The sequence below is a fragment of the Podarcis pityusensis genome (assembly GCF_964106645.2).
Source record: "Podarcis pityusensis genome assembly, chromosome: 7".
In the NCBI taxonomy this organism is placed as follows: Eukaryota; Metazoa; Chordata; class Lepidosauria; order Squamata; family Lacertidae; genus Podarcis; species Podarcis pityusensis.
The window spans coordinates 64,780,170-64,802,612 of record NC_138031.1 but is presented as its reverse complement, the minus strand read 5'-3'; the positions used below and the strand labels follow the sequence as shown (position 1 = coordinate 64,802,612).

The window sequence follows — 22,443 nt, the reverse complement described above, 5'->3', positions numbered from 1 at the left end:
AGCTTTGACATGCAACCACTGAAAACACAAATAGCAGGAATAGTTCCTGGCACATAATGAAAGCAGAGGAAAACACTATGAGGTTATGGGGGAGGGTTGCTCTTTTTCAAGTGCCATCTCAGCAGTATTGGGGGTCTGACTCCCAAAAAGAGTTCAGGTTTGGATGAAATCTAGAAGGAACGAAGGGGTGGCAATACAATGGTTTCAGAATTCTGGGTGACCCTGAACAGCTCTGGACAGCTCCGTATAGAGCTCAAGTGGGAGACTCCATACAAGTTGTTTCAGCACCAGTCAGTCTCAGACTGAGCCTCCAAAAGGAACTGCAAATCTGAGAAGCTGGATCTGTATTCTTGCTTTAGTACTCATCAGCTTCAGCTGAGATGGGGAGACTGTGGTCCCACTTGAGTGTCTGACCTGGAACCCTCAAAGTCAGAGGAGGGCAGCATGACCTCCTCGGACCTCAGGAGTACAGGCATTGTGGGCTCCTCTTGCACAAGTTCTTCTGGATTAATATAGACATCAGGGTCTGGGGGCAATTGCTATGCTATGCTATCCTATGCTATGCTAGTGTTTATTTATATACCACCCAAAGCAAAACAAGGCAGCTTCCTATGCTGCTATGTAACTGCAGCAGGTTTTGAGGTTCCTTGAGTTCATAGAATAAGGAAGTGTGGTGGCACTCATAGAGAAATGGAACAGCACGTCATCAGACCAAAATAGTGGTTCTCATTACAACATTTCATTTCAGAGTGGCGCTTTCATAGGACATTTGATCTTAGGGCCCCTCCAGACTGGTGTTTTATTGCAGTTCTTATTCTTAATGCAATTAGTGCATTAGTGGGAGATATCTTCTACTTTCTTTTGTCCTGTAATGCTTTCCCAATGCTACCACATTATTGCCGTCCAGAGGGGCTATAGCCCAACAAAAGCAGAACAAAAATAACCAGAACATTTGTGGTCTAAAAAGTGAGACAATGTCAGCGGGAAGTTATGGCACTGGTACTGACTGGAAATGCAGCAGTGTGGCCAGCCCAGAAGTTGTGTAACTGCAAGCGGGGGGGGGGGGGGTGTGTCCACCTTGATAGCATCAAATCATGATGAATGAATATTAAGTGGCGTCACCAGATTAGTAGAGCAATATTTTCTGGATGTCTCTACCAAACCTCCCATTTAGGGGTCCACTTGCTCTTAAATCAAGTCTCCTTTGTAATGTATAGAAAATTGATTCACCTGTGGCTTTCATTTTCTTTTCTTCACAGATCCACTGCAAGATTTGGCTTTTAGCATTGGCACCTGCTCCAGTGTAGTGCCCGAAACTCTTAACATCAGAATAGCAACCATTTTAAGTAAGTATAATGTGTTTGACTGTCTCCCAGGACTCTCAGTCCTCAGAACTCAACCGAAGCCAGATGATACCTCCAAGGATGGGGGTGACTGAGTCCCTGAAGCTCCCAAGAGGCGATGTCCCTAGACAATGAGGTCTCCATCCCTGGTCTCAGAAAAGGATATTCTACCCTCCTTCCTTCTCAGGGTGACTCAGATGACTCCTCCCCTGAACTACCATCAGCTTAAAAACGCTCTCTTCCTATACCACACCAAACACAAGTGTTGCAGGGTATCTTTCAAGTATGGCATAGCACATACCTATGTAATGGGACACATAACCTTTATTTTCCAAAACAGACCCCTGCCAGGGAAGCGGGGGGCTCAACCTGACCTCTCTCTGGCAGTCTGTATAATGCACCCATCAACTTCAGACCAGTGCTGAAGCAACGCTCCAATTTCCTTACTTCCAAACTTGCTTTTATCTATGTAATAGCAAATCACATGCGACAAATTGCCCTTGCAAGAGTCCAATCCAGATCAGGACCCAGGGAGCGGGGCAAGACTGAGTGTGTGTCTAGATACATTCAGCCAATCTGAGCCCTGATAATAGGCCTTTCCCCCAACATGTACTTGTCTAAGGGGGCCGTCATGGACATATGTGTTCAGTTGGACTTACTCCCAAAAAAGTGTGTATAAGACAGCTGCCTAATTTTGGAAACCATCACTATTTATTACACTCAGAAACACATAACATCTTGCTGTCACCAAGGTCCTCTTCAATATGCATAAATTTGAAGGATATCCTTCTTGGCATCAGCATCCCAGTAATGGAATTCCTTCCCTTTTCAGATTCATTGGACATGGACTTTGTTGGGTTTTCTTTTTTTTAAAAAATATTTTTTATTAACCAACCAATCAAATTAAATCAAATCACATAAATTCCGAATTACAAAGCCGAATTTTAAATTTTTTGTTGGGGGTACCCATATTTCAAGTTCCGAAGGGGATTCCAATCATCTTCTTGCTGCTGCGTTAATATCCACAAATCTGTACAAATAATGTTCATAATTCTATCCAGTCCTATCTTGCTGTTCCCACATCTCATCTTATTCATATATTTTTCTTTTTTCTTTGTGATCTCTTCTGATAATCTCCTTAAGCAGGTAAACACCAGTTGTAATCCTGTGTGAATTTTTCCGTTCGTCCAATCAACATATCGAGATGGTTTCCTTATATCATCACTTCCATAAATAAAAGCACTCTTTCCATCATTAATCTTTGCAAATCTGTCGCCCTCTGAGGAGGCTCGCCCGCAATATGAAAACAGATCCATTCCTCCTCCCAGACATAAGTCTTTCGACAGAGCTTGCCAAAATGGTGACGCTATTTTTTACTGCGTCATCCCAAAGCTCTTATACTTTCCACGATCTCCTTAAAACATGCTTTTGGTTAGAAATTATCTCCACACAGTCTTAAATCATCAGCTTAGGTCATTTAAGCGGCATTTCTGACTTGTGGGGAGGGGATTCTTGGTTAATCACATAAAGAAAAGAAAGGAAAGTCCCCCCCCCATCCAGTCCCGTTGTCGACATCCCGAGCCTTGGTGTGTCTTCTCATGATATATTCCTGTTTATCCGACCCGTCTTCTTTCTCAGAGATCTCTTCAATTAGCAGTCTTTACTCCCCGTTCTTCCTTGAAATATGTGCATTTGCTTCCTCCTAATTGTTTCTTTTGAAGTTGCTGCAGCTAGTGGCGCGAATCAGAGACAGCGTCCAGGAGAGCCGAGGTCCACACAAGGGCTTTCTGCCTAGTGCCCCCACCCCCTCGAATTCGGGGGTGGTATAGGGCACAGCAGGCAAGGGCAGTCCCCCCCCCACTCGCTTGGGGGGGCAGGGAGGCTGCTTACTCCCATCACAGCCTCTTAATTACCTCGTGTGGGTCGGAGAGATGTTATTGTCGGCCATCTTCCAATGCGCCCCTAGTGGCCCCCGGACTTTGTTGGGTTTTCAGGGCCAAGCTGAACTTGTTGTTCATACTGTTGATTTCAGCTTATTCGTTCTGTTTATTTTAAATATGTGTTTTGCGTTTATTTTAATGTAACCCTCTCTGGGATTGTCTTGGCAATGATGAGCAAGTAGGAAATATTTTAAATAAATAAATAGTGGTGATTAAACCCATTATGTAAACAAAGAACAAAATTTCCCTCCCTCCCTGTTCTTTAAAAAAAAACTAACTAACATAGTGACAATGTTCTGATTTCCATACAATTGCTCATTAGATTTATATTCTGTCTCTCTCTACAGGGTACAACATCAGGAAACTGTCTGTGGAAGTAACTCTTGGCTTGAATGGGGCGAGTGTTCCGTTTTACTCCAAGGAACTTTGCGAAGAGGATCACCCAGAGTTTCTTTACTGCGGAAAGAAGAAAGGAGGTGATTAATTTTTCAGGAATAACATGCTAAATGTTCAGTGGCTAGCAGTTGTAGTGAGCAGGGAGAAGGTGCCGTGTCAGTTGTACACACCAGGTTGGAAATATCTGACCAGCCTGTTTAATCTTACACAAACAATTTTCCATGACAAAATCATTTCCTGCAAAAAGCATTGTGCTAGAATTTTCTTGTAGGAGGTTCTACTTACAAGGCAGAGCACAATGTGAAGGTATACAAAGCTTACAGGTAGACAGGTGTTGCTCTGGTCTGGTAAGCACATGGACGGAAGACTACCAGGAAAGCTCAAGGGTGTCTTGTTGAATTCCAGGATGAGCAAACATAGGACACAAACATCTTAAATAAACGCAAGCCCAAGGGATAAGTGAAGCACAGCACCTTTAGCAAGGAAAGGGCAGTAATTCAGTGGTAGAACACCTGATTTGAATGCAGAAGGTTACAGGTTCAATCCTTGGCAACTCCAGGTAGGGCTAAGACTGTCCCCTGCCTGTGACTCTGGAGAGCCACTCCCAGTCAATGAAGACAGTTCAATGGTAGACGGATCAATCCTACTACCATTCATTCCTGATTACAGCAAAATGTCTACAAGTAGAAATATGACTGGGTTAAATTATGCAAGAAGCATGGAGCAATTGCAAAACACACAGCTGCCATTCAGTACATATGCAGTAGCGCTGTTTTCATTACACTGGTATGCATGGTATTGGTCACATCAACAACACTGAGAAAATATCCATAGTGTTTGCGATAATGAACAACATTCCCACTGCCAAACATGCATTTCCACAGCTGTATACCATAGGGGTAAAACAAATTGTATTCTTGGCATACATAACTGGTAAGCAGGGTGATCAATTTGTTAAAGATTTGTCAGTCAATCAATCAATTAATCAATCAATCAACTGCCTAGCTCGGAACAATTCACCAATGAATTTTACATAAATATAATGACCTATTGCAAAGTCATACTAAAACAGCCTTTTTAAAGCTTCCTTCCCACATTACTTAAAATAACTCCTCATTTTATCCTAGCTTCTAATAAAGACAATAAGGGGAAGGCATATTTTAATTTTCTCGATCATCAGATTTGACATTTGGAGGAATTACATTTGCCTGGCCCGCAGCGTGAGAGGTCCTTCAGGAGTTTTAAGCGTTGTGGGCCCTATCAATTAATCAGGAGGAAAGTGGTCATCCTCCATTAACACGTTCGTTTGTTAAGCCTGAAATGCTATACTGTATACACTGGAATTTGGCGAGTCCAACAAGTTCTGCTGCACTGGGCGCCAGCACTAGAGGGCACTGCAGGGCTTCTCAGCTACAACATAGTGACTTGAGCAGAACAGAAGGTGAGAGGTGGGGGTGCGCCAAATTTTGGCTTTGTATAGGGTGCTGTCAAAATGTTAAAGACCAACATCTGCCACTGAATTTGGGGACCCAAAATGTCAAGCTTCAGGGGCCAGGAAAAGGCTGAGCCACAGAAGCAGGTTTTTAGAGGTTAACTACCAGGGCAGTTTGAACATGCTACTGCTTGGTGGAGCATCGAATACTGCTCATTGCTGTGCAGCCCTCTGCTATCGGTAGATAGCGCACATGCGGACAGTGTGCAATAAATGAGAAAGAAACGTGCTTTGATAACACAATAAGGTAATCATGTGCAAAGGCCCCCGTGGCTCTTTCTCTGCTGCAGTCACATCTCAATCTGAAACATAATAAACACCGTGCTGTGAGTTTCATGACCACGCAACGGTTCATCTACTAAGATGGCCTCGGAGGAATTGCTAGCACTTTTTAAAAAATATGTCACAGAATAATAGACAAATACTACATGAGCAACCAATCATGCAAATTATTGAAGTCGGACTGATGGAAACATTACATTCCGAGTCTCTCTCTCTCTCTCTCTCTCTCTCTCTCTCTCTTTCTCGTATATTGAATTAAAGAAAAATGAGAAGAGGAATAAAGGCACCCACAGATCTCCTAGCAGTCTGCCTTATTCTGATGAAGTGCTTAATAAGAACCTGTAGAAAATACATTAGAGAGTACTGGAGTCCATCGCGGGTCCCAACACAAACTGCTGTGCGCATATTAAATCAGAAGGCCACATTTTTCTGGGGGTTTGCAAATCCTCAGTAAGACAGGAAGTATTGTTCCACGCACACACACACACACACACACACACCCCAAAGTGAAGCATATTGTGACAAAAAGTCACAGCTTTTTTATCAGATATTACTATATATCTTCATCTATAGACGCTGCTCCCAAATGCTAATAAAACTTTTTCTCCGTGCTTTGAATTGAAGCTACTTTCCCTTTAGTGATATGTGATTACAAATATTTCCATCCACATGCTCAAGGAGGATAATAGTACAGGTTATCTATCTATCAGTTATCTATCTCTACACTCTAGATCAGGGGTCAGCAAACTTTTTCAGCCATGGGCCGCTCCCTTGTCCCTTGGACCTTGTGGGGGACCAGACTATATTTTGAAGGGGGGGGGGGAATGAATTAATTCCTATGCCCCACAAATAACCCAGAGATGCATTTTAAATAAAAGGACACATTCTACTCATGTAAAAACTGCCTGGAGGCGGTTGGAGGATGGATGGCGGCTAATGGATTGAAGTTGAATCCTGACAAGACAGAAGTACTGTTTTTGGGGGACAGGGGGCGGGCTGGTGTGGAGGACTCCCTGGTCCTGAATAGGGTAACTGTGCCCCTGAAGGACCAGGTGCGCAGCCTGGGAGTCATTTTGGACTCACAGCTGTCCATGGAGGCACAGGTCAATTCTGTATCCAGGGCAGCTGTCTACCAACTCCACCTGGTACGCAGGCTGAGACCCTACCTGCCCGCGGACTGTCTCGCCAGAGTGGTGCATGCTCTGGTTATCTCCCGCTTGGACTACTGCAATGCGCTCTACGTGGGGCTACCTTTGAAGGTGACTCGGAAACTACAACTAATCCAGAATGCGGCAGCTAGACTGGTGACTGGGGGTGGCCGCCGAGACCACATAATACCGGTCTTGAAAGACCTACATTGGCTCCCAGTACGTTTCCGAGCACAATTCAAAGTGCTGGTGTTGACCTTTAAAGCCCTAAACGGCCTCGGCCCAGTATACCTGAAGGAGCGTCTCCACCCCCATCGTTCTGCCCGGACGCTGAGGTCCAGCACCGAGGGCCTTCTGGCAGTTCCCTCATTGCGAGAAGCAAAGCTACAGGGAACCAGGCAGAGGCCTTCTCGGTAGTGGCGCCCGCCCTGTGGAACGCCCTCCCATCAGATGTCAAAGAGATAAATAACTACCTGACATTCAGAAGACATCTGAAGGCAGCCCTGTTTAGGGAAGTTTTTAATTTGTGATATTTTAGCGTATTTTTGGTTTCTATGGAAGCCGCCCAGAGTGGCTGGGGAAACCCAGCGAGATGGGCGGGGTACAAATAATAAATTATTATTATTATTATTATTATAAAAACACGCTGATTCCCGGACCATCCGCAGGCAGGATTTAGAAGGCAATTGGGGCGGATCCGGCCCCCAGGCCTTAGTTTGCCTACCCATGCTCTAGATTCTAGTGTGTAGAAGAAGAAGAAGAGTTTGGATTTGATATCTCACTTTATCACTACCCAAAGGAGTTTCAAAGCAGCTAACATTCTCCTTTCCCTTCCTCCCCCACAACAAACACTCTGTGAGGTGAGTGGGGCTGAGAGACTTCAGAGAAGTGTGACTAGCCGAAGGCCACCCAGCAGCTGCATGTGGCGGAGTGGGGAAGCGAACCCGGTTCACCAGATTATGAGTCTACCGCTCTTAACCACTACACCACACTGGCAGAGGTGGGAAACATTTATGTCTCCCAAGGCAAGATCCTTACCAGGATGGGCCTCGCAGCACTAACCACCTGTCAGTCACATGAAATCATTATGACATCGCAAGATTGCCAGGTGTATTGTCCCGCCCGCTTGTCGAGATCCCCCTGCAGGCTTCCCAAGCCCCAGCTGCCACGGAGAAAGAAGCCTGCATTTTAAGGTGCAGTTATGCTTGCTTCCCGCAGTGGCAGCAGCAAATGGGGAGAAAGATGTTCAACCTACAGCATTGGAAGAGGGAAGGATCGGCACAGGGCAGTTTCACAGAACCACACTGGGAGGGATAAGCGGCTGCCATCCTCCAGCAAGGCATACACCTACTGCTTCTGGTTTGTAGACAGTGCTTTTTTTCTTTAAAAAAATGTTTAGGGGTACTCTCATTTTGACTCAAGAAAATCACCATTTTATAGTTCAAATCAGGAAAAATAAATAGAAGAAAATGGAGAAAAGTACAAAGATTCACAGAATGCTTAAAGGTATCATCATCATCATCATTTTTTAATTTGTATGCCGTCTTTCTATCTTACAATTCTCAAGGTGGTTTACAAGCTGAAGAAACAAAAAATGTACATCTTAGAACAATCTAATGCAAGACAAAAATGTGGTAACAAAACGTTAAAATAGGCAACCTACATCAAAAAAGTAACATTCAACCATCATTAGAATAGTATTAAATAATAATAACATATAAAAGTTAAACAGAAATCCACTCAACAGTTACAATAAATAATTTCTAAACTATAATCAATAAAACAATGGCAAGCCTCAGTATGCGTACTGCGTTCGGGGGGGGGACACAGGGGTATGCGTACCCCTGTGTCCCCCCCAGAAAAAAGCACTGGTTGTAAGCAGCAAAGGAGCAATCAGGAGTCCACTTTCAGCTCCCAGTCATTCCTCTGCAGCCTTGCCATTACCTGAAGTCATGCATGATGTCAGAAGTAGGGTGAGTTGACATGGCTTCCTCAAAACAGCCTTGTGGGCTAAATTGGGAGGCTGGCAGACTCAGTCTGAGGCAGAGGTTCTCCACCCTGGTCTAGAGCAAGGAACAGTATTCCACAACATGGAGGCAACAAGCAAGAAAGCCCCTTTTCATGTATCTTCAAGACTTGCTTTGGAAATGAATGGTCATCTCTGTCTCTTGGCCCTGTTTTGATTCCAGTCTTGTTGGCACTGGCCGCATCTATTTGGTATACAGGAGGAGTCCTACTGCCCACACTCAGTTAAAACAGCTATAAATACCCATATGTCCCAGTCACTGTGATAAACTGCTAGATGTCCGAAAAGTTTGTATGTTCTTAATGCACCAGGGAAGGAGCGAGCTGGAGAAAGCATATTAGACATCTACTGGAACAACAACTCTGGATCTCAGTTCATTTCTGAGCAGGGATTTCATTTCTAGTTTTCTTCCAGGATATTGGAGTTATCCATTATAACCATGGATATTATGTGCACAGACAGTACACTACCTAGCTGTAAAATCATTTCTGGCTCTCTCACTTGCTACTGATTTATTTCTTTTGCAGAACTAATCTACTATGAAGGGCCTGTCTCAGTGGGATTCCACGAGCTCCCTCAGGTAGGCTTTTTCTAGTTTGCCCTCTGAAATATAAGTATTATTCGAGTAGCAAAACCACCAGTGGCAGTGATGACATTTTAAGTGAACATGCCCCCAAAAGGGGCTAGCCAATCATTGCAGGGTTATTCTGATCTAATGACTTCCTCTTCTTTCTTTCTAGGGAGACCTTGATGTAAAGGTGGAGTTTTTAAATCAAGACCATCACACTATTATTTGTGCTAATTTCACTGTTAAGAGTCACTGAAAGGGTGTTGCTGTTTTTAATGCAGTCATTAAGGGACATGACTAAAGGCACCACGAACTAGAGAAGGGATTTGTTTTACTTTTGGAAACCTTACTGTCTGCAATCTTACAGATGTGGCATAGCAAAATAATGTAACACACAGGTTTAGTTGCAATTGCTGTCAGTGGCGTAGCGTGGGTTGTCAGCACCCGGGGCAAGGCAAGTAATTTGCGCCCCCTAACCTGTGGATTTTAGCACGCCCCCCAGCGCACCCCCCCAGATGTTGCGCCCGGTGCGGCTGGCCCCCCCTGCACCCCCCACGCTACACCACTGATTGCTGTTTACATTCTGTTGACCTAATGAAAGTACAAAATCCCTGTATGCCAATTTGTCCCAGCAAGGTTCGATGCAATATATTCAGCTTTCCTTCCTATAACACGCTGCTTCCTTTCATTACATGCATTGTTTAAACTCAAAAGTATGAATCAAAGAATAAGTACATTGAGGTTCTCTCAGTTACTAATTCTTCCAGTCTGAAATTCAGTTCCCCATGTTTCTGCAGCTTTTTGCAAAATCCTCTTTAAAAAAAAAAAAAAAAATCTTCATGAAAATTCTTCAGCATTTTCGTGCAACTTTTTCCTAATAAACATATTTTTATACGCAGTTTTGATTAGTATACACTTATGTGCAAGCAATTTCTCATCATGTAATGTATTTCAGTATGTTATTTTCACGAATATATTCATTTTTATGCAATTTCCCCCCAATATATGCATTTTTGTAAACATTGTTTAGCTAGAAAACTATATCATGAAGCCTACTGTCCCAGGGAAACTGGTGGAAAATATTTTTTAAAATAAAGTAAAGCATATGGAAGAACAAGTCTTGCTGAAGAACCAGCATGGCTTCTGAAAGAGCAAGTCCTGTTTCATGAACCTATCAGAGTTATTTGAGAGTGTAAACAAGCATATAGGAAGAGGTGATTTGCATGACATAGTGTACTTGACTTTCATCAAGCTTCCAGCGAGCCTCCGTGGTTTCCCACATTCAGTTAAAGCCCAGAAAATGATGTCACGAGGTAACAGCCAGGGGGTTGCAGGGGACTGAATTAAATGGAAAGAAAAATGTACACACACCACCCTCGGCCACCTCATAATAATAAAGTAAGCTCAACCGTATAACTATCAAAATTATAAAAGAATTCTAAAATGCCCTGCAAATGCTGCACAAATACAAACGCCTCATTTGTAAGGGAAGATTTTTCTCTCTACACATTTTGTAATCGCACAAAGGTACCAATTCTTCAGCTCAGATGCAATAAGCTGCTTAAAGTCACAGGGGAGAGGTAGGCCTAAGGCATGTTTGAAGTCAGCAAGGGATGAAGTCTGCCTGCACCTGAAATCTGGCGAAATCCTCCTTACCACATGTCACAGTGAGAGAGAAAACTGAGGTCCTCTAAGGAAAGAGAACGCACATGAGAAGGCTTAGTCATGTGTTTGGAAGCTCTATAACAGGCATAGGAAACCTTCAGCCCTCCAGATGTTTTGGACTGCAATTCCCATCATCCCTGACCACTGGTCCTGTTAGCTAGGGATCATAGGAGTTGTAGGCCAAAACATCTGGAGGGCCAAAGGTTGCCTATGCCTGCTCTATAACAATTACCAAACTCTCTCTCTCTCTCTCTCTCTCTCTATCTCTATCTCTATCTCTCTCTGTGTGTGTAAAGTCTCCAAAGATATTTCAAACAACTTAACATCATATACATGTTTTTTATATACATACATGCATAACTTCTTCTTGACTTCCCACCCCTCCTTTCCTGATGATTATTTTCATTACTCCTTTTTATTAGCTGTTTTGAAACACATCTGGTTTTTTTATTATCTAAGACCCGATATCATTAATTCTTTCAATAATCTGTTGCTTGTATTTCAAATCCTGCCTGCGACTTCCAAGTACAGGTGATAATTTGATAGATATCAATGGTTTCCATTCTTATCAGTGAGCTTTTCTATATTCCCCTTGCTCCCACATTATTTTTAATTGTGTGTGGATATATAGATAAGTCCTCCCAGCTGCTTGGCAAGATCTTTACATGCACCCTGTGAAAAAGGGGCACAGTAAATTGTCATTATTATTCCCCTTCTGTGAAGGACACATGGGTGCACCATGCTAAATCTTCACATTCAAATAATAGGAAGTCCACCCACAGAAATACTTTAATGGCCTGTGCACTGCAAAAGGAACGTCTAAGAGTGTTACTACAGGCCTTCTTCATGAGTCAAATGTGAGGATAGTGGAGGAATTTACGTAGGAGAATCAGCCTGCGTCCTACCTGCGGGTTCTTCTTCTTTTTACCTTCTTACCTGAGAACTCCCAGGTAAGTTCTGCCATCGTTGTGTGGGCTGGTCGATCCCTCCCCTTACCTGGCCAACTCTCTCCTGGCAACGCAGGTATTGGGTATCTGACAGAGTTAGGCAGCTACTTCCTGGTGTCCAGCCTGGGGAGGGCGTATCCAGGCTGTACTGCCAGGAGCCGCATGGGATGGGGGGGCTGCGCGCAACCGTGCAAAAGGCGCCCCCCCCCCCCCCGTTTTGATGTGGGGAGCGGTCAATATTATTATTTAGTTTTACAAATTAAAATTTACATTCAAAATCAGGAATAAGAAAGAAAGAAAGAAAGAAAGAAAGAAAGAAAGAAAGAAAGAAAGAAAGACTCGGTCAAATCTCTGGACTTCCCCCCAACCCTCCATGGGTTCTGTCACTAATCCTTTTGCGCTGCATATTTTAAGACACTTCAATTGTTTCAATATCCCATGTATTCCTAGTTCTTGTTACGTTACAAATGTTATTCAGATCCTTCTAAGGAGCTCAACTGTTTACAATGGTCACCTGCAGGTTCTTCTTAACAAATGAGCCCCAGCATGGCTGGCTGGTGACCCACATGTCGTACCCTGAGTGCTGTTGGGGGTGGGGAGGCAAGGCATAATGTAAAAAATGGAACCTAGAAGTAGGTTCCATTCCAAGTAAAAAATGGAACCTAGAAGTAGCCTGGATGAGGCAAAATCAGAGCAGGAGATTGGAGTTAACGTGGTACCTCGGGTTCCAGACGCTTCAGGTTACAGACGCTTCAGGTTACAGACTCCGCTAACCCAGAAATAGTACCTTGGGTTCAGAACTTTGCTTCAGGGTGAGAACAGAAATTGTACGGCGGTGGTGCAGCGGCAGCAGGAGGCCCCATGAGCTAAAGTGGTGCTTCAGGTTAAGAACAGTTTCAGGTTAAGAACGGACCTCCAGAATGAATTAAGTTCTTAACCTGAGGTACCACTGTACAACCATTTGCAGGGGAGATCAGCAAGTGCAAATGAAGCCAAGCACCTGCCGATTCTCCCTTTGCAAAGCACCCTGTCCCTGCCTCACCTTTGGCTCGGCAAACGTGGGTGTGTGGCCACACGCCTACCAAGGTAGCATGAAGTCCTGTCCTAATTTAGAACTGACTGCATCTGGCTGCCTGAAATAGCTTTGCGGAGCCAAACACAGCTATGCCCAGCAACCTCACAGATCCCGATTATAACCTGAGCGAAAAGAACATCCTACGGTGACACACAGCTCCAGAGAGGAGGCGGAAGATGCTTTTAGAGAAACAAGGAGGCCCACGATCTTCCTGAAAATCAAGAGAGGCAGAAGCTGAGGTTCTTTGCTCAAAAGCTTTCTCGGAGGATCTGTGTGTGTTGGAAACAACTTTGAAGTCTGGGGTTTTCCCCTCCAAAGCGTAAGGCTTGATTGTCTTCAAAAGGAGCCTTGGAGGAGGAGGGAGAGCAGCATGCAGTGATTTTATTTTTAACACCTTTGTGTGGAAGTTATCACTTTATCAATGAATCTTGAAGCAATGTCCCCAAGGGTTGTGAATGTACATCCCGCACAGATCACGTTCACAACCCGAGCGTCCACTGTACTTCAATTTATCTCATACACTTTTGATTTAGAGTGCAAGAGGGTCCCTCCAAACAACAATCGCCTGGTAACATTGGGGGAAGCATTGCAGGACAACCAATAAAATAGATTAACGCCACCACAAATGCACTACTGTTGCATCCGTGACATTTTACAGAATACACCTGCAAAGAAGGAAGAGAAGAAAATGCCGGTCTGGAGGGGCCTTTAGTGCTCTGCGCTGGCTCTTGCTTAAACAACAATCCTTCAAACCAACTAGAAGGTGGCAGCGTTAACCTGTCAAAAGTCACACGGCCTTGAGGCAGCCATAATCTTTTGGCTGGAAGCCAGGTTATAACTGACCAGAAAGCCACTGAAAGGGCTACTTAAGCTCATTATTATTGTTGTTGTTAAATGACAGAAATGGGAATTTTTGAAACATGCAGCAGCATTATGGCTCTGCTATAATCTGCCGGGGGTTTTTTGAAAGCACACACCTTCCAGGCTTCTTGACAGTCATTGGTAAACTGCCTAAAATCCTAGTTGCTGAACAGAAACAGAAGTTCTGACAGAGCTTTTCCCTCACGTGCCTAAGCTGCTAAATTCGGAGGATTCTGGGCACTGTAGATTACCCCTCATAGAGTTACAAGTCCCAGTAAGCCGCCACCATTTACAGTGCTCAGAATTCTTTTTGAGGAATGGGGAAATGTGCTTCAAATTTGCTTTAAAAGTATAGTGTTTATGTATGTCACAATCAATTAACAGTAGCATTTCTCACAACTTGCATAGGGTTGTATAGTTTGTGTGAGCTGGCCCTGCCCTTTATCTGGAGCATGTATGGGTTTTGATAGCCCAGAAACGACATCACTTCCATCCCTTTTCTGTTAATGTAGAAGCCAAAATTCTCAGAATTTTTGGAACTGCAGGCTTTCAGAGAAAACCTAGCAAATCATTCTGTGATAAAACTGAGGTCGTAACAAGTTGAGGTGCATCAAACTCTTGGGCCCCTGTTTGCCAATTTGGTACATCCGTGTGTGTGTGTGTGTGTGTGTGTGTGTGTGTGTGTGTGTGTGTGTTTTCCGGTGGGGACACTGGAAGAATCCTATTCCACTCTTGTATTATTTTGTAAATTGCTTTGGGTTACTTTTTGTGAAAGGAAAGCGACGAGTCAGTGCAACCGATAAATAAAAATAACAACAGCATTCTTCCATGCAAACATAAAAACAGCTATTTGGGAACTGTGTTTGGACAGTAATATTCCAACTACATCACCAAATCTTGGCCAAAGGCAGCAAAATAGCCATTTAGCTCCGTCCAAGCCACTAGCAAACTGCCAAGTGATTTGCTACTCCAGCTAATCTGAATCGCTGGTGGGCATCTGAATGCTTTCTCCTCTTAATTATAGTCTTTGTGTTACAGTGATTTAGACGGCTCTTGCCTTTTGTTTGCGGTGAGGGCTGGGCGCACATAATAGCAGGTAACACAGTACGGCTGCAGGAGGGGAGGGCAGGCCATGCCAGCGTGTGCAAGAGCGAGCTAAAAAACAAACCAGTTCATCTGGAAACAAACAGCACAGCAGCAAAGGAGTGTTACTCATTGTCCATCATCCCCCCTCCGTACTCATGCAAGGACAAGAGGCAGGAAGCCAGTGAGTCGTCATCCCCCGCTCCCCACACAGTGTTTGCCACCAATTACTGCCACAAATCTCCTTGGCAAGATAGGAGGGCATTTCTTCTGGGTGCCTTTAGAAAGTCAGGGCAATTATGTTCTGTGCCCTGTCCCAGACTTCTTGTAGCTAACCAAGCGAAGGAAATGAGAACCCCACTGCGTACACAAAATTCATTCAAAGAGCATATAAAGCACCCCCCTTCCAAGGCATCCTGGGAACTGTAGCTACAATTCCCGGCACCCTTAACAAACTACAATTCCCAGGATTCTTTGGGTGTGGTGTGGGCTTTAAAAGCATGGTGTATGAGCGGATTCACTTGTCAGCAATTTTGTGTTGTTTTTCAATGCACCGTGCCAGCTGTCATTAGCAGGTGCTGAGCTCAAATAAATGTATTTGTTTGCTCATTTGTTTATTAATGCATCTATGTTCTACCTATCTTCCAAGAGTTCAAGGTGGATGGGCTTAAATAGTCTCATAGGCCAGATGGGAAATTTTGGTCTCGGTAATCTGGATTATTGGTATTCCAAGACTTGGCAAATTGTCCTTCTGGGGGTGGGAAATCTCACATAATCTAGCAATATTCAGGGGGCAACATTTTTTAAGATCACTTCTTTGCCACTTGTTTGAATTTCATTTTATATACAAAGAGTGTCAGGTTCCACTAATTATAGACCACACATCCTTTCCCTCTTGGTATGATATATTATTAACTCAGTAAACTGCACACCTGAATGCAGTTACTGGCAATTGTGACAACTGAATCTCTCTCTCTCTCTCTTTCATAATGGTTTTGTCTTTATTTTTATTTTTGAAACTTGTTTGTTCATATTAAAACTCAATAAAAAATACTGGGGGAGGAGAGAGAATTAAACCTGGAGGGTTTAATTCCTCTGAAGAGTGCTGAAGAGACATAGGCTGAGAGATGGTAAATTGCCCAAGGCTGCTTTGGTGGCTGAGCACAGGTCCCAGATCTTCCTGGTCCAAGTCCAATGCAATGCTCCACACACCACACACACAAGCTCTCTAATCATGCCCTTCATCCATTTTGTTATCATCCTTCCTCCAGCCCTGAACTTTTGTCCTAAGCAACATACTTGGTTCCCTGCCAAAGATGACTGGATTATATTTTGCAATTGTTCTCTCCGTTTCATTAGTCATTAACCCAACACCACCTTTCCACTCCCCCTTGTATTCTTCACTCTACATTGTGCCTGGATCACTTTGACATCTTAAAGTCTTTCCTGGGCTTGCCAAGAAAAAGAACATGCTCTGCAATGCTGAGGAGGCACTCCCTTGCACCACAAAGAAATGCCAGTTGGTTCTTGGAGGCAGGGCATCGTACCTTACTCCCAACAGGTGCAAATTCTTCAGCCAAGAGCGGGGTGTTTGGCCCCTGGTCCTGCTCAAGTCAGATGGAGTACAGTTAGCTTCCTGAGGACAGGACAGGAGTTGTGACATGTCCAGTTATAAACTAAACAGAAGTTCAGAAACTGGCTCACTCTTACAATAAAGGGTGGTTGCTAAAGTAAACCACCTGTTAAATATTATCCAGCTAGATCACTCGTTCTCAACCGTACAAGCTGCACAATTACAGATGTGGAAGTTACTCTTTGAACTCCAGGCAAGAACGGATTCAAAGACAGAAGATGTGCGTTTGTTTACTGAACAAATTTCAGGTCATGCAGGATGGTGGACCTCAACTGGCCAGTGTCAGATCACATGCTGTGAGGGGCTGAAAATCTGGAAGTTGTGGCACAAGTTCTGGAGCAACAGCAGACAGCCTGGTGACAACTAAGGCCAGAGACAGAGTCTTTTTAGGAACAGATATATAACCCCACTGATCACCTCAGGTCTGAGCTCGAAGCTGCAGTTCTGCCCTTTGGCCATCTGCAGTGAGGGCTCTTGAGAGCAACTCCCTCCTCTGTCAAGCTGCCACAGTGGTGCAGATAGCACTGGCCCTGGTTCTTGCCATCAAATTCCTGGTTCAAATCCAACAGCCCCTTTCACTCAGTTAATTTACTGGCTTACACACTGAACCATTTGCTATCTTTTGTGTCTATTGACTTGCTTGCTTCCTGTGTGACATGCACACCATCAAGATCCCTGCAGTTTGCATGCTGACTCTCCAACCTACTCATCATAATCGCAGGGATTTGCAAGCAATAATAAACCAGGTCTTTTCTCTACAGCATTGGCCGCCTCAAGCCAATCAATCAGGACAAAACTCAGTAAGAAGCATCTCCCTTAAAGAACAGCAATGCTCCAATAACAAAAAAAGGTGTAAGAAAAATTGGGGTGATGCTCTCTCACCCTTGGAGTGACCCAAAAGGGAAGGTTCCCACTGGTGCTTTCCTTTCAGAATCAACACACGGAGCGGGGCTGAATTATGGTGATACTGAGTGACAGAGAAGTTGACAGGTCTTATAAAGCCCACTGACTACTACCCCTTCTTTCTGATTCATGTGGGTACAAATAATACTGCCACACATAGCCTGCATAGCAAGGGACTGTGAGACACTGGGCAGGGAACTGAAGAGCCTTGGGGCACAGGTAGTCTTTTCATCACTCCTTCCTGTAGAAGGTCATGTGGCCCAAGAAGAGAGAGGAAAATCCCCTTGCTGTCAATGCACAGGCCTCGTGGCATCCTTCCAAAGGAAGGAGTCAAGATGAAGCAGAACCCCCTGGAGACAAACTAGCCTGATAGGCGCAAGGGTCATTGCCACTGCATGGGTACCCTCTGCCACTTATTTTAAGGTGGCCATATTTAACAAAAGAATTTCAAAAGAAGGCTCCGGCCTGATTATAATCTGCTGGATCACAATGAGTCAAGACGTTCCTCTCTGTTCCTTTGGATATGAATAACGACAATGGTTTCCTTTCCCATTGCAGATGTTAATTAACATGGCATTGCAGAGTTGCATTGTTTCATCAGACTACTGTTGTAAAGGCCTACAGTGCTTATCTTGCATACATTCTGGTTCTAGCTGAATTGTTACTTATCTGGGCTTCTTGTCTTCCATTTCCCTTTGATCTCAATGCTTACAGCTCTTCCGCCTTACTCCTCTCTCTCTCTCTCTCTCTCTCTCTCTCTCTCTCTCTGTGTGTGTGTGTGTGTGTGGTTGTTTGTGTGTGTTTCTGCAATTGAGGATTATGCCTCATCTAATGAAACCTGACGCGTACTCTAGTGTACTCTAGTCCAGAAATGTTTGCGCCATTTGTAAGTCTTCCAAGTGCCACCAGACTCTTTGCTGATTTTGTTTGCAGCAGACTAATGCAGCTGCCTGTCTGGAAATTGATACTGTATGAAGGTATAGAAGTATGACAGCACTCAGAGAGATTAGCCATAAGAGGGCAGCATGCCCTTAATATAGATATATAACAAATTAAACAGCGCTTCCATTCAAAATGTCCTCAGCTAGAAGAACAGAGGTAATTTTAAAAAACCACACACGAAAAGGAAATAAACTCCCAGGATAACAATGTGTGTGTGTGTGTTTTAAAAAATAAAAATATATTTAATATTAATTAATAATATTGCCCAGATAATATTCTTATCTCAGTTATCTAACTAACCAATAGATCAGGCAACTGCAGTTTTAGTTTAAGGTGGGTTCAGTTTCACTCAAATGAAGGACAAACTTATTTAATTTTGTCGCCTTTTTTGTTGTTGTTCTGTCATGCCGCCATAACAGGGAACAAAACTGGGAAAGTGGGAAACACTGGTCTCTGTTTCTGCTGTTCAATGGGTTGTATAGTTACATTACTGTTCCTTCAAATCTCCTAGAGGCGTTTTGCAGACAGGTATCAAAAGATGTAAATTTATTTAAATGTAACTAGCCAACGAATGATTTAAAAGACAGAGGAGTCATCAACTAAACATTGACAGCTCTGCATTTCAACCATCCGATGCCAGGAATCTTACATTTGTGGCTGGGAAGCCTCCACGAGTTACAGGCATTAAGGGCTGAGAGAGAGAAAGATGGAGGTAGACAGGGACCAGTTTCTCACACAGAGTTAGCATGAGAGGGTACCTGGAGAGAAAATCACGGCCATTGTGCTCATCCCCCAAGTCCTGAAGCCAAACTCACTCAGGCAAGAGACAGAGTGGGGGAACATACCCTCACATGAGATTGCCAAAATGGTGATTAGAAGCGTGGAGCTGGGGTTGAGAGGAGGCTCCGCACAGTGGTACCTCGGGTTAAGAACTTAACGCGTTCCTTAACCTGAAACTGTTCTTAACCTGAGGTACCACTTTAGCTATTGGGGCCCGCTGCGCCACCGCTGCGCCATTTCTGTTCCCATCCTGAGGTAAAGTTCTTAACCCCGAGGTACTATTTCTGGTTTAGCGGAGTCTGTAACCTGAAGCATCTGTAACCCGAAGTACCACTGTATTATGTTCAAGCAGTGAGAGAAAGATAAGCAATAAAACCAGGGTGACATCCATTTAAAGGCTTCCCCCCAAAGGACACTGGGAATTGTAGTTTGCCAAGGGTGCTGAGAGCTCTGTAAGGGGCATACTACATTTCCCAGGATTCTTTGGGGGAAGCCATGTGCTTTATGGTGTGGATGTGACCTGAATGTACTTATTGCAGTGGAGGGGACATGTGCAGATATTAATCAGGCAAAACAATGGCTGGCAGCCTGGAGTCTGCTGTTATTTCTCTCCCCCACCCCGCAATCTTTGAGAGCATGAGATAGGTCTGTTGATTGAAGGGGGAGAGGGGATCGCCCTTCAGCGGGGCACCCCACTCTAAAATTCACCCCTCAGGATACAGAAACAGCTTGGCGTGCAGATGTTTTGTGGCCATGACATTATACGGGCAAGGCGGGAGCCGTGAAACTTGATCTCGCCACCTGGATACAATCTTCAGTACCCCGGGTGATCAGACTCTGGAAATGTTAGCTTGGCTGCCGAAGATGTGCGTCATGCTTCAAAGAGCGTAACAGCAAACTGCCAAGATTATAAGCAGCGGCGGTTCCCCCATCTCCACCTGGGGGGCCAGGGTAGTGCACCATCCTGCTTTGAGCAGCTAATTTATATCAAGCTGTTCTCTCACCCTCTTTCTCCTCACAAAAGGTGGGGGGGGTTCCTATTGCACAATTGAGAAAACTGAATAAAAATAAAATACATACACACAAACAAGTCAATGCACCCAGAATTTCTGTACCATGATACATACTAACACCCAGTTCCATGTTTGCAGTTATTTACACAGATTCGTGTCCTCATTGTGCCTACATATGAGCATTGCAAGGTTAGGGAAAATCCCACATTTAGCATCCCCAAGCATATACACAAAGAGGTGACGATTGCTTATTAAACTGATGCCAGCTGATTGGTAGGTGCCCATGACTTTTGGACTCGTTGGTGGGTCAAGATCAGCCCAATGGCTGGATGGTCTCCACTCTTGTATTCCAGGCTAGAAAATCTTCATTAAGATATGTGTGTCCTAAGCCATGACTGTTATTTTTGAAAGTGATTCATTCAACTACATCATTCTCATGTTGAGTTGCAGGATAGGTCCAGAGCTTTATTTTATTTCTTTACTTACATCATTACAACCTGCCTTTTCATAAAATAAAAATGCATCGGATATATACAAATGTGTCTGTAGCGTTGCCTATTTCTTTCTTGTTAACGGTTCTTTTACACCAGCTAGTAAGGTAAAGGTAAAGGGACCCCTGACCATTAGGTCCAGTCGTGGCCGACTCTGGGGTTGCGGCGCTCATCTCGCTTTATTGGCCGAGGGAGCTGGCGTACAGCTTCTGGGTCATGTGGCCAGCATGACTAAGCCCCTTCTGGCGAACCAGAGCAGCACACGGAAACTCTGTTTACCTTCCCGCCGGAGTGGTACCTATTTATCTACTTGCACTTTGACGTGCTTTCGAACTGCTAGGTTGGCAGGAGCAGGGACCGAGCAATGGGAGCTCACCCCGTCGCGGGGATTCGAACCACCGACCTTCTGGTTGGCAAGTCCTAGGCTCTGTGATTTAACCCACAGTGCCACCCGCGTCCCTACACCAGCTAGTACAGGCACAGAAATTGAGCAGGTGAATTGATTCCCCATCACTTTACCCCCATGCCAGGAAAAAGCTGCCCCCGATAAATTTCTGTATGTCAGACTTCACAGGACTAGTGGGTGGGGGGGAATGTTGGCAATGCTAGAGAGATCGACTGCGGCGGGGGGGCAGAGATCTGAATCGTGCCAGTGAAAGCCACGCCCTGATGGAACTTTTCATTCAAGGGTGAAATCAAGAGATTTATTAATGCTGAGCCAGAAACACAATGTACAATCTTAGCAAAGCAGAAACTTACTCCCATGAATCTTGGAGCCAAATTACATGTTCTGAATACTCTCCTGACATAGCCCTCTCTGGACTGTACCACTTTAGAACGTAGGTGGATAGCAAGTTTGAACCCTCCTCCACATTAAAAGTTCCCTGCCCAAGGTTAGCAAGCATCCGGCTGCCAGTTCTGAAGCCCTCACTCCACACTCTGAATGAAAGACTCTTGCATTTAAATCAAAAGGATCACATTGGTTTGTAATAAATGCAACAAGGTCAAAGTATCCTTGAACTTCAACATTGCCATTTTTCCCCTTCCATTTCCACCCTGAGCTGAAAAATTGCCTTGGATGTGGTTTAGCACAGTAAGAGAAATTTGATGATGGGGACAGATAAATAATAACTCGTCATAAATAAAGGGCATGGTCCACCCACCTCCGATCATCTTCATCTTCTATTACTGTCTGTGATGCAGGAGAAGTCCTTGGTGGGTTGGGTTCAAAGTCAGATAAGGATGTTGACAGTGACCCAGTGAAGGCCACAGTGAGCCCTGAAGGGTGAAGGACTCAGTAGAGAGAGGAAGAAAAAGAGAAAGTACAGCTAATTAGGACTAACGATGACCAGGCAGCTCAGGGGTTAAATAGGCAGCTGGGGGTACAATATGGGGGCAGCTGTCATAGAAATGAAGCCCAGGCTTTTCTGCTGGAAAGAATAGCCATCCTGCCATCTACAGGTGTTGAATGAGAAGGAGGCTGAGAAGGAGACAGTTTTTCCAATCCATTCAAACCAGGGTCCTGCATTGCAGGGGGTTGGACTAGATGACCCTCGAGGTCCCTTCCAACGCTACAATTCTATGATTCTATTAAATGGACTCTTCAAGGTTGCTGACTTTCCGCTTCGTGATCAGGAGCACTGCTTAGATCATGGGTAGACAGCCTAAGGCCCAGGGGCTGGATGCAGCCTAATCACCTTCTCAATCCGGCCCACGGACGGTCTGGGAATCAGTGTGTTTTTACATGAGTAGAATGTGTCCTTTTATTTAAAATGCATCTCTGGGTTATTTGTGGAGCATAGGAATTCGTTCATTTCTGCCCCCAAAATATAGTCCGGCCCACCACATGCTCTGA

The 22,443-nt window shown here is 44.4% G+C and overlaps 1 protein-coding gene and 1 long non-coding RNA gene across 2 annotated transcripts in view; one reads left to right on the top strand and one right to left on the bottom strand.

The window, feature by feature from the left end:
- LY86 (lymphocyte antigen 86) overlaps window positions 1-10,350 on the top strand; it is a 19,951-nt gene extending 9,601 nt beyond the window's left edge. The window contains exons 2-5 of the mRNA XM_081015067.1: window positions 1,260-1,346; window positions 3,631-3,759; window positions 9,155-9,207; window positions 9,368-10,350. Of these exons, the coding sequence (XP_080871193.1) occupies window positions 1,260-1,346; window positions 3,631-3,759; window positions 9,155-9,207; window positions 9,368-9,451 (353 nt within the window). The 3' untranslated portion in view covers window positions 9,452-10,350. The remainder of the gene's footprint in view (window positions 1-1,259; window positions 1,347-3,630; window positions 3,760-9,154; window positions 9,208-9,367) is intronic.
- LOC308482152 lies at window positions 5,016-22,443 on the bottom strand. Its single transcript, XR_013989091.1, has 2 exons — window positions 21,752-22,443; window positions 5,016-5,473 (listed from the first exon to the last, which is right to left on the bottom strand). It is a non-coding gene; the product is annotated as an uncharacterized lncRNA (long non-coding RNA).